This window comes from Chaetomium globosum, genomic scaffold (genome assembly GCF_000143365.1).
Source record: "Chaetomium globosum CBS 148.51 scaffold_2 genomic scaffold, whole genome shotgun sequence".
NCBI classification, from domain to species: domain Eukaryota; kingdom Fungi; phylum Ascomycota; class Sordariomycetes; order Sordariales; family Chaetomiaceae; genus Chaetomium; species Chaetomium globosum.
This window is the reverse complement of record NT_165977.1, coordinates 2,791,656-2,806,924: the sequence shown is the minus strand read 5'-3', so window position 1 is coordinate 2,806,924 and position 15,269 is coordinate 2,791,656. Positions and strand designations below refer to the sequence as shown.

General features: G+C 55.9%; 4 protein-coding genes across 4 annotated transcripts; 3 read left to right on the top strand and 1 right to left on the bottom strand.

Annotated features, from left to right (window-relative positions):
- Positions 1 to 241: 241 nt before the first annotated feature.
- CHGG_03018 (uncharacterized protein) lies at positions 242 to 2,190 on the top strand (the record flags this gene model as incomplete). Its single annotated transcript, XM_001229533.1, has 4 exons — positions 242 to 290; positions 483 to 1,167; positions 1,269 to 1,347; positions 1,498 to 2,190. 4 exons carry the CDS (start codon positions 242 to 244, stop codon positions 2,188 to 2,190), a joined length of 1,506 nt encoding a protein of 501 aa, XP_001229534.1.
- Positions 2,191 to 2,956: 766 nt separating this feature from the next.
- On the top strand, positions 2,957 to 5,712 carry CHGG_03017 (uncharacterized protein; the record flags this gene model as incomplete). The annotated part of the gene is made up of 9 exons (XM_001229532.1): positions 2,957 to 2,993; positions 3,095 to 3,215; positions 3,270 to 3,406; positions 3,470 to 3,569; positions 3,645 to 4,288; positions 4,435 to 4,459; positions 4,517 to 5,231; positions 5,319 to 5,362; positions 5,439 to 5,712. The coding sequence occupies 9 exons, from the start codon at positions 2,957 to 2,959 to the stop codon at positions 5,710 to 5,712; spliced, it is 2,097 nt and encodes a 698-aa protein (XP_001229533.1).
- Positions 5,713 to 6,833: 1,121 nt separating this feature from the next.
- On the top strand, positions 6,834 to 8,328 carry CHGG_03016 (uncharacterized protein; the record flags this gene model as incomplete). Its single annotated transcript, XM_001229531.1, has 3 exons — positions 6,834 to 7,019; positions 7,075 to 7,809; positions 7,873 to 8,328. 3 exons carry the CDS (start codon positions 6,834 to 6,836, stop codon positions 8,326 to 8,328), a joined length of 1,377 nt encoding a protein of 458 aa, XP_001229532.1.
- A 1,886-nt stretch (positions 8,329 to 10,214) lies between these two features.
- Positions 10,215 to 13,393, bottom strand: CHGG_03015 (uncharacterized protein; the record flags this gene model as incomplete). The annotated part of the gene is made up of 3 exons (XM_001229530.1): positions 10,215 to 10,701; positions 10,754 to 12,909; positions 12,971 to 13,393. 3 exons carry the CDS (start codon positions 13,391 to 13,393, stop codon positions 10,215 to 10,217), a joined length of 3,066 nt encoding a protein of 1,021 aa, XP_001229531.1.
- Positions 13,394 to 15,269: the final 1,876 nt, after the last annotated feature.

Genomic DNA, 15,269 nt, shown 5'->3' with positions numbered 1-15,269 from the left:
TCTTGTCCTTACTTGGTGGCTCTGGCAGCGCCAACTAGTGTCTTGTTTTTGTATCGGCGGGTTCTCTTCTCTTCTCTTTGGTTTATATACGTCTTCTCTCTCTTTTTTGTTGGAAATTTGAATCATCCCATTTCCGCCCCCATCCCCATCCCCATCCTCCCTCTTAGTACCCCTGAGCAAATACGTCTGTCCAAGTAACGCAGCAGCTTGCTGGCCCCCGAGCGCCGTGTTAGCCACCACCATGCCGAACCTCGATGTCAGCGAATTGAACATCGTGTTGAGCGTCCTTGGTAGGGAGATACACCCCCACTGAGGGGGGCACATTAGGCTGACGCACATACATACAAGGCGCCTTCATCCTCCTCTATGGCATCATCTCAGTCCTGATCAAGGCCCGGTGGTTGCTGGGCGAAGCTCGTGAGCACATCCAGACAGACGTCTTCCCACCCAATGTAGCCCCCAGTTTGTCTGACCGTCTCCAGTCCCTGCCGTCGTCATCGGCGTCGTCCTCGGGCCCATCGCCGCCAAGTTCCTCGACAGCTCACGATGGGCATCGGCCGCCGACGGCCAAACATCGGCCATCACGCTCGGCATGGCCCGGGTCGTCATCGGGGTACAGCTAGTCATCGCGGGCTTCCAGCTGCCGGCCAAGTACCAGCAGCTGCGGTGGAAGGAGATGGCGCTGTGCCTGCTGCCCATCATGACCGTCATGTGGCTGTGCACCACACTCTGCCTTCTGGCGACGGTGCCCCGGATCACGCTCCTCGCCGCGCTGGTCATCGGCTCGTGCGTGACCTGCACCGACCCCATCCTCTCGCAGGCCATCGCCAAGGGGCCCTTCGCCGGACAAGTTCGTCGGCCGCCACCTGCGCGAGATCATCTCGTCCGAGGCCGGCGCCAAACGACGGCATTTGGGTTCCCCATTCCCTCCATGCTCGCCGTCTACCTGATCCGTCATGCCGACATCCCGGGCGCCGGAGCCGCGCATGGCGAGGAGGCCGGGCTGGTGGCTCGCGCGGGAGATGTGGGACGGCTCGGCGGCGGTGTTGGGGTTGCGATGCAGAACTGGTTCGTGGAGACGTGGCTGTACATCGTTTTGATGTCGGTGGCTATTGGTGCGCTGGTCGGCGGTGTCAGCATGTTCGCCCTAAGGTTTGCGCTGCGCAAGTACGTCAACCATCCACACCACAACCATACCCTGTCCTGCCCTTGTCATGTCCTGATTTAGTGCCTGCAAAGACCACAACTGACCGGTCATTCTGATCTAGGAAGTGGGTTGATTCGGAGAGCTACCTTCTGTACCCTACTGCCATTGGCGTGAGCATCCCCATCTCTTACATGGATTCCGTGTGTGCATACCTGGATGTTGATGATCTAACTTGACGCCGTTCTCAGCTCTGGCTTGTTGGCGTTTGTGGCATGCTCGGTACCGACGACCTGCTCGCCTGCTTTGTGGCCGGCAACGTCATGAACTGGGATGGCGAATACCTCCGCGAGACGGAGGACCGGCATGACGAGGTCAACTCGTGCATGGACGTTCTCCTCAACTTTGGCGGCTTCATGTACATCGGCACCATCATCCCATGGAGCGAGTTCAACCAGCCCGACACGACCGGCCTCACCTACGGACGGCTCATCGGCCTTGGCGTGCTTGTCTTGTTGTTCCGGCGCATCCCAGCCATCTTGATGAGCTACAAGTTCATGCCGGCGGTCTGCAAGAATTACAAAGAGGCCCTGTTCATGGGCTATTTTGGTCCGATCGGCATTGGCGCCGTGTTCTACGTGGAGCACGCGCGTCATCTCTTCCCGGAGCTGGGCGAGGGTGACGCCGAGGAGACGGACCTGGTCCGGGCCATGGTGCCAGTGGTGTACTGGCTCGTGCTCTTCTCCATCGTCGTACATGGCCTCTCGATCCCGGCGCTCAATCTGATCTACCGCCTCTGCGGCGTCAAGCCGATCCAGGAGGACGCCGTCGAACTCCGGCGCATGTCCACGCGCGTAGTCACGCCGGTTAATGCCACAGTGGGTGACAGCGATACCTTCATCGCCTACAACCGCTTTTCGCGGCCCGTCTTTAACAAGGCGGACCTACCTCCGGTGAACGGGGTTGGTGCGGGGGACGACGATTCCATCGCAGAGGAGAAGACGCGCGTCCAAAGGCGGTACTCTCGCCGGGTTCAGGTTGTTTGACGGGGAGTTTGTTCGTTTTGGTTTGCACGTGTCGCCACCGTCTCGGTCTGGACTGGGAGCGGGAGGTGCCACAGAAATAGACATACATATTAATACTCACCCTAGTCTATCATTTATTTTCTTGTTCGCAGCACGCCTTTTCCGTGGGGGTTGATGGGTCATCGTCTTTACGAGCACAATGCAGAAGTTACGTGTTTGGAACAACCTTGTGGAACAACCTTGCTCGAGCCTGGGATGGTCATTTGGAGCCATTTTAGGTAAAACAATAAGTGAGATCCTGGAAGTGGAAAGGGAAGGAGGGGATGGGAATCGAGGGGCTGTGGCTGTGGAAGTGGAAGTTGCCGAAGATGGAAAAGTTGCGATCAGAAGCAGGAGGAAAATCCCTCAGCAAACTCGCTCCCAGGTGGCCCCTTACATTTCATCGCCACCAATCAGCAAAACCCATGAGCAAAAGAAGTTGGCGAGTTTGTGCGTGATAGCGATAAAGGACCGGCATCCATCATGCATAGCGAGGCCTCCCGTCCCTTTACCAGACCCCCGGTAACGAGCTGCATTCCCACAACCAGCTGGCGCTCACTACCTAGGTACATAGGAATCGACCGTTCGGATATTATATATGCACCTGGATGTACCTATATGCCTACATACAATATGGAACACACCACACCCTCGGCATCGACACTGTAACCCAACAACCACCCACCAGATTCCGTCTTCGATTGCTATCATTGTCAGACTCGGGGCTTCTCCGTTTCTGCTGGCCGCCATGTGGAAACCAGAGCTTAACTACATCACCCTGCATTGTAAGATACCGCCAAGTTTGTCTCGGGAAGCAAACATACGTATTGGCCATGTGAATGGATGGACGACTGACTAACGTGTGTTGCCCACTTACCACACATAGATGCATGGATCATCTTTGCCGGCCTCCTCGCCCTGGTGGTCATCTACCCTTACGGCAATATCTCTGCCATGGACGCCTGGTTCTTCGGCGCCAGTGCATCCACCGAGTCGGGCCTCAACACGTTCGTCAAGCAGCCGTAACACTCCTCTCAACCACACCCCTAACACGCGTGCAGTGTCGACATAAAGGATCTGAAAACCTACCAGCAAGTGTACACCTACGTGATCCCCATCATCACCAACCTCGGCTTTATCAACATCATCGTCATCACTGTCCGCCTCCGCTGGTTCGAGAAGCGCTTCAAAGCAGTTGGTGAGTCTCCTTCCCATGGAGTTGGTTATGTCAAGCGGTACCTAACATAATCCTCCTCAGCAGCGTCATCCTCCAAGCTGAGTGGACGCTCAGAGGACATTGAAGTCCAAATTCAGGCGGCAGTACCGGAGAGACCCAAGGACCAAAGTTCCAATACCGAACCGTGAGTCCCGAAGAGAAGACCTATTGGCTGGGTTAGATAGTGACTAGGTGCTTGTTTTCTCTCTTCTCTCTCCAGGGCCGAACAAAACCCAACACACGAAAAGCCTAAGGCAGATGAGCTCGTGGAAACTGCCTCCTCGGGGCCCCAAGGGCCCCGCGTCACCTTTGGGGAAGACGTAAAGGAGCCTCGCGCGGATTCGACTTTGTATATTCCACCGCCGAGAGAGCGTGATGACGGTACTAAAGCCTGCTTATCGTGGCGCAATCGACGTTTAACTGACTGGAACCATGCAGGGCATTCTTTTGTTGAGAGGAACCACGTTGCAGATGAAGAAGACGGTAACGAGGCTGGCTCCGGCCATGATTTAAAAGGCTCGCCTGCTAACATGCCCTTGCCAGACGAGGACGCCATCAAGCCTGCCATGCCCGGGGGTGTTTCCAGAAGACGAGGATATCAGCACGAGGACGAGCCCAGCATGTCGCGCAGCAGAACCGTGGAACAGGCTGTCACCTCCCTCTTCGTCCTCGGTAAAACCGTGACGGGGTCTTCAAGACAATCAGCGCCGACTCTGACTTCACACCCTGCCGAGATGCCGTATCTTTCCAAACAGGCAACGCTTGGAAGAAACTCGAGCTTCCACAGACTGACCGCCCAAGATCGGGAACGGCTTGGCGGCATCGAGTATCGAGCCTTGAAGTTGCTACAGAAGATTGTCACTGGTACCACGTCGACATAGCCCCCAGACTCACCAAAAGAAAACTGACGCACCGTGTAGGCTATTTTGTTGGCATCAACCTCTTCGGGGTGATTTGCTTGCTACCGTGGATACATAACGCGCCTGCAAAATACACTGACTGGCTGGAAGAGTGCGCGCAGGACAAGACTTGGTGGTAAGCTGCCCACATCAGTCGCAACACCGTGTTCTGATGCTTACTTATTTACCCAAGGGCCTTTTACTCGGCCCAGACCATGGTGAACAACCTCGGTTTCACCCTAACCCCCGACTCGATGATTACATTCAGAGACGCCACTTGGCCCATGCTGGTCACCAGCTTCCTCGCCTACGGGGGAGAGACCTTCTACCCGGTCTTCATGCGCCTCATTATCTGGATCATGTCCAAGCTTGTGCCGAAGCAGTCGTCCCTAAAAGAACCGCTCCAGTTTCTACTGAACCACCCGCGGCGGTGCTCCATGCTCCTTTTCCCCAGCCGGCCGACCTGGATCCTCTTCGGCATCTTGTTCGCCATGAACTTTGTCGACGTGCTCCTGATTATCGTTTCGGATCTCGACAACCCTGCGGTCAACGTGCTGCCGATGGGCCCGCGCATCCTGGCCGCACTGTTCCAGGCGGCCTCGGCTCGGCACACGGGCACGGCCGCCTTCAACCTCGCCGAGGTCAACCCGGGCGTGCAGTTTACCCTGGTGGTGATGATGTACATTGCCATCTTCCCGATTGCCATCAGCATCCGGGCGTCAAACACGTACGAAGAAAGGTCGCTGGGCATTTACGAGCAGCAAGTGGCACTGGACGAGTCCAACGGCAAGTCGTATGTCATGATGCATATTCGAAACCAACTCAGTTTCGACCTGTGGTACATCTTCCTCGGCACCTTCTGGATCTGCTTCGCCGAGGCTCCCAGGATCATGGACAACAATGATCCTGTAAGTGACAAGCCCAGACAGACCCGACAAGCTGTTTAAAAGGGTGCAAGGGACGGCGAAGCTGACCAGCATAACTACCATTATCAGGCCTTTTCGGTCTTCTCCATCATGTTCGAGGTCGTCTCAGCATAGTACGCATTCCCCCATCCCCAAACCATATCTCCAGATCAGGAGCTTGAGCAGCACTAACCACCACCTAACCCACAGCGCCAACGTCGGCCTCTCTCTCGGCCACCCTTCCGTGTCGACGTCCCTCAGCGGGAAGTTTACAACCGCCAGCAAGGTCGCCATCTGCGCCATGATGATCCGCGGCCGTCATCGCGGCCTCCCATATGCCGTGGACCGCGCTGTGCTCCTGCCGGGTGAGCCCGAGTACCGGGGTTTCGCCGGCCACGGCGGCGGTCCGGCGGAGGGGGGTGGGGGCGCGTCGTTGCCAAAGGGACGGCGGGCTGCCAGTCGGGAGTTGTCGCGAGGTGAATAACTGGGTAAGGTAGGTACATGTATAGCCCGGGGGGTTGTTGTGTGATCTGTCTCCTCTCGCCTGGCTCTCTACGGCCCTGTTTGGTCCGTCTACCGGGGCGCTTCTGGGCCGAAGCGATTCGGAGGGCGGCCAAACGGGTCATTTCCGTGTATTCATCGAGGCAGCTGAACCCAATGTGACCACAATACCAATCTCAATATCTTACAGCTACACAATACAATGTGTTTCGGTACCTACCTAAGGAGTTACAGTTGTGGAGTGTGGACATACCCCAGAGAAAATATCGTACCATACCTATTTCGTACTTCGTATCTCGCTGTATTTACGCTTCTTAGTTGAAGACCGGCGGACATGGCGAACCCCTTTTCAAATACTACCCCAAAAACCTTAGCACGGCTTGGCTGCAAGATCAGGGTCCAACTGAAATCCAGATGTGGAGAGTTCGACGCGGTTGCAGCGCGCCGATCATTTCTCGAAGAATTGCACAGATCTGGTTGGATCATTACCTGGGTATTCGTACCTAACCGGACTGTGTACTTCCATGTTCGGACTCGGAGAGTCCGAACCGTGTATGTATTACAGGCACGGTCCGATCCGATGAGGAGAGCGTTGGTCAATTATTTGAGTTTGTTTTAGTTCTCATATCGTCCATGTTTTGCCACTGTGTGTAGAGCCAATGGTGAGATTTACTCGGACTCTCAGATATCTCTCAAGTAGTTCACTAACTATTTCGTTGCCTGTAATATGAGGTAAGCATGTTACCGAGGGTAACTCACTAGTTAACTCGTTAACTAGTTAATACCATACAGCGTGTTGCTTGGCAAAAGTGGATTCACTATCTTTTAGGGAATGAAGAGAGAAGAGTTCGTTTCTGCTTCCGCATCGCGACTCCTGTAGCTGACACGTGCTGTCTTTTCCTTCCCTCACACCTCTCCTTTTCCCGAAACTACGCTATTGCGACGGGACAGCATTACCCGGGCAATTGATACGATTAAATACGAGAGAGCGTCTCAATTGCGATTCCGATACGCGAAAACCTAAGATCTGCACTTCACCTTCACCAGGGGCACGGCGTCTCCCGCATTTTTAAGTATCGGATTTAAACACACAAAGAAGTGACAATGGCGGGCGGCTCCGAGCCTTTCCCGCCGCTTAGCATGGCAGCCAATCGCCAGTTCCAATCCACGACGGCAGACAATAATGCCCCTCGCCGCCGGAGAAAGTCCAGCATCCTTGGGAGCGAGTTGCGACTCGGCGACACGGGCGCCCCTTCAATAGCAACCGGCATTGCTCATCTCAGCGGCAAGGTATGTCTTCATAGGGAGAAGAGGCAGTTTCAAGGCCTTGTCATGCTGACGGCAGCAGGAGCCAGCACTAAGCCCCGCGACACCCTCCAAGCGATTCTCCAAGCGTCGAAAAGCCCGATCCGCCTTACGCCGCGCGAAAAGCATCGCTGTCAAGCACACCTGGGTCCTGCCGCTAGTCATCCTGTTCGCCTTCCTACTGCTATACGTCGTCAACCCGACCGAGAGCAACCCGATCCACCATTTCATATTCTTGTCGTACCGGTTGCCCGTGTCCAGCCCCGACGAGCTCCCGCAATATGGCAAGGGCCTCTGGGACATCGCCTTCGTCTCCTTCTACACCGTCGTGCTCTCCTTCACCCGCGAATTCATCATGCAAGAGATTCTGCGCCCCTTGGCCCGCTACGCCGGGCTCAATTCCCGCGGAAAGCAGGCCCGCTTCATGGAGCAGATGTACACGGCCCTTTACTTTGGCATCCTGGGACCCACCGGCATGTACGTCATGAGTCGCACTCCCGTGTGGTACTTCAACACCCGCGGCATGTATGAGAACTTCCCGCACCAGACCCACGACGCCGTCTTCAAGTTCTACTACCTCTTCCAGGCCGCTTACTGGGCCCAGCAGGCCATCGTGCTGCTGTTGGGCATGGAGAAGCCGCGCAAGGACTTTAAGGAGCTGGTCGGCCACCACATTGTCAGCCTGGCTTTGATCGGCCTGAGCTACCGCTTCCACTTCACCTACATGGGACTGGCCGTGTACATCACTCACGACATTTCTGACTTTTTCCTTGCCGTACGTGTTGCCCCCCATCGTCTTTCCCCTTATCTACGTAACTAACCTTTCCCGCCTGCTCAGACCTCCAAAACCCTCAACTACCTCGACCACTGGCTGACGGGCCCCTACTACTTCACCTTCATGTGCGTGTGGATCTACCTGCGTCACTACCTCAACCTGCGCATCCTCTTCAGCCTCTTCACCGAGTTCAAAACAGTCGGGCCCTACGGTGTCAACTGGGAGACCCAGCAATACAAGGGCACCTTGTCCTTCGTCATCACCCTCGCCCTCCTCAGCTCGCTGCAGGCTCTCAACCTGTTCTGGCTCTTCTTCATCCTGCGCATCGCCTACCGCTTCGCCGTCCACAACGTCGCCAAGGACGACCGCAGCGACGCCGAAGAGTCGGAGCTGGAGGAGACTGCTGCCCCGGCGGTAAACGGCAAGGCCGCGGCCGTAGCGAACGGGACTGCCAAGAGCTACGCTGCTACGGCTGCCGTTGATGCCGCTACGAACGGCGCGGCGAAGAAGCGCAAGTAAAAGGACGCGCGCTTCGGGCGTCGTCTTCCTTCTTGTGTACACATTTGTTTGGATTAGATGGGAGACTGTATCTGGAGAAGGGTGACGGCATATCTTTCGCTTATCACGCATTCCTGGCTGCTCTACGGCGAGATAGACAGGCGGGTCATGGACAGGTGTCGAGGCGTTGTTTTGAGGGGACGGGTACTCCTGGTTGAGCATTGTCAATAATGGTCTTGGGGGTGGTTTTGTTCAAGGCGTCGTCGTTCGCTAGAAAAAAAATGGCCGGGGGTACTATACGCTCGCTTATCGGTTTGGGTATAAAGAGGGGGGGTTGGGTTACGACGTGGAAGACGACCATTATGGGGAGGCAGACTTCAGGGCAAGGGCAGGAGTTGTCGGGTCGGTCCCGGTAAAGACGGGCTCAGTGAGCGAGCGAAAACATGAAGAGGGCACAGCTGCATCCACCCAGGAAACTACACAATCCATCCCGCCTGGCCCACGCAGAGGAACCGGCCGAAGCATCCACGGGCCCTCAGACCAACAACACCTGAAACACAACATATCAAGAAAAGGCAGGACAGGGCAGGACAGGGCAGGGCAGGTCCCAGGCAAGAACGACCATGTTGACACGCGCACACGCCCGACGACTGGTTGCTATCCATGTCACGGACACACATCATATATACGGTTTGACTGATCTGTACGACTTTTGGACTCTTCTCTTTTTTCGACTAGTACACAACGTTTTGAATAGTAGTTTTAATACAACGACTGATGCACACACCACGGTGGGGAGGCGATGTAATTGTCACAAGATCAGACCATATATCGGAATGCTCGCGCGGACCAGTGCGCAGAAACACACGCCCTACACCGTAGGGGGGAGCTCACCCTCGCCATTTTGTCCTAGTTTCCCCCTACAACTATCATATGGGACAATAGAATGTAGGACGGCGAGAAGTCAAACAAGGCAATAGCGTATCTCATGTGTTCATACACATTCAAGCCACACTATCGGAAGGATTCTCTAGATTGATTAAATCAGGGATATCATTTTTTTTTGTATATCCCATCCCACCTCGTGCTCCCGTTGAAAGGGGCCGAGGGCAACACAAAAGCAACCCAAAAAAACAGCAGTCAACACCATGGACTTGCACCCCCATTGCACACCCCATGATGACCGCGGCCGGCTTTGGCCGTACCGCCCCCCCCTATTTGCACCATCCCCAACCAACCCCGTCCCAGTCCCTGTCCCGTCCTTGTCCAAAGCCTATTCCATCCCATCCTATCCTATGCCACCCCGTCCCACTACCCCCCCTCCTACCAAACAAACCCACAACCTGCTAACCGCTGAAACCCATAAACCGCTTCAAAAACGCCACCCATGCTTTGGGAATCATGGTCATATCATCTCTCATTAACATGCAAAATGGCTTGCATGCATGCAACAAAATGTCTTGCCAGCGCAGAAGGGGTAAAAAAAAAAGCAATCAAAAACAAGAAAGTGGGCTGGTATATAACAACACACACAGAAGGAGGACAGTCGAATTATTAGGTTATGCTCCGGAAAACGCCTCCTCTTTGTCTGAACAGCCCAGTTCAAAATTGGGTCGGATTGAATTCGAGTCGTGATTCATCGGGCGCCCGTGATCGTGTTGATCATTATTGCTGCCGTTCGTCATCTTTGTGGGCGGGATTAAAGTGGAGGCTTTGCCTCGCTGGATTGTTGTTGCCGGAATTAATGTCATCAATTGTCGGTGGGGGGTTTGTTAAGGGGAATCACGCCAGTGAGCGGAGGGCAGAGCCAGGCTAGGCAGGCTATGGCTTGATGTGGCTGGCCCATCTCTATGATGACTGGTTTAGATATTAAGTGGTTTCGACACCAGATTCAGCCCGAAGCTAGATCAGGGAGATCTGGATGCGTTTGTCGAACGGCCTGCGGAGGACTCTGAGGGGAACGAGTAGAGGAGCGGTCGGGGCCCGTCATCCGGCTTTCCGGAATGACCTTCGTTACCGTCCGAGCCATCGTCTTGTAGTGTGCCGTCCGAGCCGCTCGAGGAGGTGCTGCTCATGCGCGACGAAATGGAGGCGGTTTCATGCGCGTCAGCAGCCGTGGCTACAGGGCTATGAGGGGCGGTGGGTAGGATGGTAGACGAGAGCATGCTGTTGTAGCCGTCGTCGCCGATGTTCGCTTGGCTCAAAAGCTTCTTGGCCTTCCGAGTGGCATCGCGTGCGTGCTCGGCGGCCTTTTCGGCTCGGCAGTGCTTCTCCCACATGGCGGAGTAGCGGCCATTGAGAGCCAGGAGCTCTTGGTGAGTGCCCCTCTCAGCCACAGTACCGGCGTGAAGGACGATGATTTGATCGGCGTGGGTGATGGTCGACAACCGATGACTGGCGGTGGTTAGTTGTGAGGTCTTGTTGAATTGAGGAAGCGGGGACTTACGCAATGATCAAGAGTGTACGATCTTGACCGAACTTGCCGCTGATCAGCTTGGACTGAATCTTTTGCTCGGTTTCTCCATCGAGTGCCGAAGTCGCCTCGTCTAGCATAATAATCTTGGGGTTTTTCAAGATCGTCCTCGCAATTGCCACACGTTGCTTCTCGCCACCGCTCAGGCGGAGACCCCGCTCGCCCACCTTCGTCAAGTAGCCATCGGGGAAGCTCATGATACGGTCGTGGATGGCCGCAGCTCGGCAGGCGTCGAAGACGTCCTCGTCGGTCGCGTTCGGGTTGGCGTACTTCAGGTTGTACATGAGCGTCTCGTTGAACAGGATGGTATCCTGCGGTACAACACCGATGAAACGGCGCACCGAGTCGATCGATACGTCCTTGACGTCATGACCATCAATCTCGATGCTTCCTTCGCGGCAGTTGTAGTACCGGAACATGAGGCGGAAGACAGTCGACTTGCCTCCGCCAGACTCGCCCACAAATGCGGTCGTGGTGCCCGGCTTGCACTCGAAGGATAGGTCCTGTAGGGCCGTCCTGCGCTTGTCGTATGAAAAGCCGACGTTATTCCACTTGATGTGTCCGGTGCATTCCCGAAGCGGTTCCACGTCGGGCTTGTCCACGACAGTCGGCTGGATCTTGAAAAGCTCGAGCAGTCTCTCGCCCGAGATCATGGCCGACTGTACGGTCCGGTAAAAGGTGCCGAAGAAGTTGAGGGGTCCCTGCAGCTGATTGAGATAGGTGACAAGCAGGACAAAATCGCCAACGGTCCTGTCGCCGCGCGACACCTGGTAACCGCACGTCAGTAGAGCGACGAGCAGGCCGCACATGAACACGACCGACTGGCACATGTTCATGTGGTTGATGCCATATGTAACCTGGGCCTCGGCCTCTTGGAACTTCTTGACGGCATCGCCGTAGCGGTCAAATTCTCTCCTCTCGGCGTTGAAGTACTTGACCGTCTCGTACGACATGATGGAGTCGTTCTTGACAGCTTCCTCCTCGCGGTCGGCGTTGACCATGTCGCGACGCTGGTCAGACCTAGTGGCAGCCATGCGGATGGTCAAGTAAAGGTAGTAAAAGGTAATGATGGAAACGAAAAGGGCGTATAAGGACCCGAAGCGGATGTAAAAGTAGATGATGGCAACCAAAAGGTCTACCAGCATCGGGACCACCTGGAACGTAACCTGTTCGAGGAACTGGTTGATAGAGGCTCCCTTGTTCAGTGCCGAAAGCACCTCACCAGTGCGCTTGCCCAGATGAAAGTCTAGCGAGAGAGAGTGTACATGTTCGAAGGCGGCCGTCGTCAAGGCTCGGTACGTGTGCTGGGAAACGGGGACCCAGAGGATCGACCGGACGGATCCCAACAGACCTGAGGGCCCTTGGAGCAGCTTGTACAGGATCAGAAGCCCTAGTTCTATCCACACTTTGTCGACATCCTTCTTGAACGTGTCGGTTACAATACCGAGCTGCGCGGGCACCAGAATGTTGACGACACGCTGCAGGATGACCAGGATGAAGCACAGCACAACGACAATCTTGAGCCGAGTCGACCTGCTCGGCCACAAGTAGGGGAAGAAGACCGAGTATCCGCGGCAATATTCGAACCACGACTTGTGGGGAAGCTTGTCGGGTCTGTAAAAAGCGGCCCCTTGGTCCTGTTGTTGGCAGCCCTGGTCGGTGGGGTTGTCCGAGTTGCGGCGGGCATTCCCCATGGTGCTGCCGTAGTGGGTACGCCGCGTCGCATGTCCATTGGCGTGGCCGTGATAGTCTCCATTGCCGCTGAGCAATGGGCTCCCTTCGTCCGTATCCGATCCCTGGGCCTCCTCGTCAAGGAGCCGTCGCTCCTCCAACCGCCTTTTAGTAACGGCCGCGTACAGGCTGACGAGGGAGACGAGGAGACAAAGACGAAACCCCGCAATGCCGAGGTCGATGGTGTCCCATGGTCCAGGGCTGCTGTCCAAGCCCGCTGAGAGGTAGCCGAGGTAGCCGCTGCCCGCTAAGGCGAGGATAGAGGCAACCAAGATGACAACCTCGCCCACCAGACCGAGGGTCCAGACGATGAAGTGAACAACGATGGGGCTTTGGCGCCATTCGAGGAGGGTGATGAGAACATAGAGATAGAGAAACGCGGCGCCGACAACGTAGACCTGTATGCTTTGTCAGCTTCGGCACGTCGGTGAACTGCGCGCATAGCGGGGCAAAACTCACAATTCTTTCGTCGCCACACCACCACACATTGGTGGCTCCCGCGTCTTTGCTAGAATTGGCCGAGCTCATGGCATGGGCGGCGATTGCGGCGCCATTGGCGACGAACGACACCACAAGGGCGCCTGTCAGGTACAGAAAGGCGCACCAAGCAAAGCCACCGCTGCCACGAGCATCGTCGTTTGCCTCGAGTGCTTCCTGCTCCCGTTTCTTCTTCGTGATTGGCAAGGGTTTCCCGCCGGGCCCCCTGACGGTGGGTGCAGCCAGCTGCTCCTCCGTCTTTGACGTGACAACGGTGTGAACACCGGCCGAAATGATGAAGGTCAGGAGCAGGATAACCGGATAGAGTAACTGGGCCGTTCGCAGGACCGACTGCGGGGTGTTGGAGACCGGCTCCGGACCGCCGTTGTCGAGTAGCGGATCCATGCTAGGCCTGCGAGCGAGACACCAGAGTTAGAGGAGGAAACGGTGGGTGAGGCAGGAGGAGGAGCGCGTGGTAGAGGACGGCGAGGAGGAGAGAGAGAAGAGGGGGGGCAGGGAGAGACGAGGGTTATTGCAGGCAGTACAACATGCTTGCTGGCCAGCGGAGCTTGGAGGCGAAGGGGAGGGGGGGTGACGCGACAGCGGGAGACGGTGGTGGAAGGTGAAAGAGTGGGCAGCAGGGCGGTGGTGGTATTAAGACATACGGGTTTCCAGGTCAGCGGAAGTCGAGGGAGGTCGTTCTCTTAGAATGAGGCGAAACAGTACCGGCGGCTCATGGCCCTTGCGGGTTGTGGCGGCAAATGGAGGGGTTCGAGGGGCTGTTCATTGTGTGTTTACCCATGGTTAGCAATGGTGAATTCCATGGAACGGCGGCACACAAGGGGGTGAATGGCGCAGTCGTGCTCGTTTGAGGCGGCATGTGGTGGGGAAAGTCGATGTGCAGCTGACGAAGTTGGTTGTGGCTTTCGCCACTGAAGCGGGTCCTGAGGTCGAGATCACGGAGATCACGAACCCGACTAACTATCGCCGGGCGGCATGACTGGCAGATGACATGATTGACTAACCTGGGGGGGGATGTGCAAGCCTTCCCAAGATCTACAGGGTATCTTTGCTTGTGGCTGCCTTTTTCTCTCTCTTCTTTTTTTGGGGTGTCAACCTCGGTCGGGATGGTCTTTCGGTGTGACCTCTCTCTCTATCGAAAGGCAAGGCCGATCTCAACCGATGGATGGACGGAGGAGCGAGACACAGGACCCGGGATCAGCAGACGAATTGAACGTTTCGAGCCCAGGAAGAAGGTGGAAAAAATAAAACGAGCGTGGTGGGACGTGTGTTCGCTGATGCTTTGAGAAAAGTCGAGATCCAAAAGGACCGGCAGACGGGGACTTCCAGGTATTAGTTGACTCGAAGTCAGTCCCGCATGGCCTCCCCGGGGCTGTGGTAGGTGAAGTCGGTAAAAAGGTACTGTGTTGCCGGCTGCTTCGCTAGAACAGCACCCCGGGCGCAGGGTTCAACAGGCATGCAGGGGTACCCTGTTTGGATGGGATGTCAGGTTGCCAGCCAACCAGACGGGGGCAGGCACACGGGTCTTCAGTGCGGTGGGGTGGGGGAGTGGAGGAAGGGGGGGTCCAGGCCTGCGGCTTCCCAGAGTGCAGAAGTCGCAGATGGTTGGCTGGAGGTGACACAAAGCCCGCAGGCGCAAGCGTGTACCACTGGCAGGTACATGTTGTAACTTCCGCTCTTGACCTTGGAATATGGACCTCGTACTTTTCCATTTTTCTGGAACCCAAATTTGAGACGAACCAAGGTAAGGTACGTTCTGCATACCGAAACTGCCGCGAATGACGGGGGCCTAGGCGGTTCCCCTCTCCAATTTACTAGCAGCGTTCAATCATGCCCTAGCAAATAACACTGGGCAGCGACATTCTGAGACCGAGCGAAGACAGAACCAGACAAGCCAGGCCACAGACCAACCCTAAACTCCAGACAAATACAAACCGCACAACACAGATCACACACCATAGTTTAAATCACACATCACAGATCACACACCACCACACCCACACACACTCCACACACCCCACACTGTAATGAACAGGTACCTTAGTTAAACTTTTGGTGACTACCTTTAGCGCCCCCCCCCCCCCCCAAAAAGTGGGCCGGGGTCCCTAACAAGTAACAGCTTCCTGGGACCCGCAGGTGGGGGGGGCTGGGGTTCTTACTAACCAACAGGCGGCAAGTGTGGAGGACCGTACCCCGCGCGCAGGGAAGTATGTTTTTAATCCTAAGCAACGAGTGTTATGTTTAGCACTGTATACGGAGA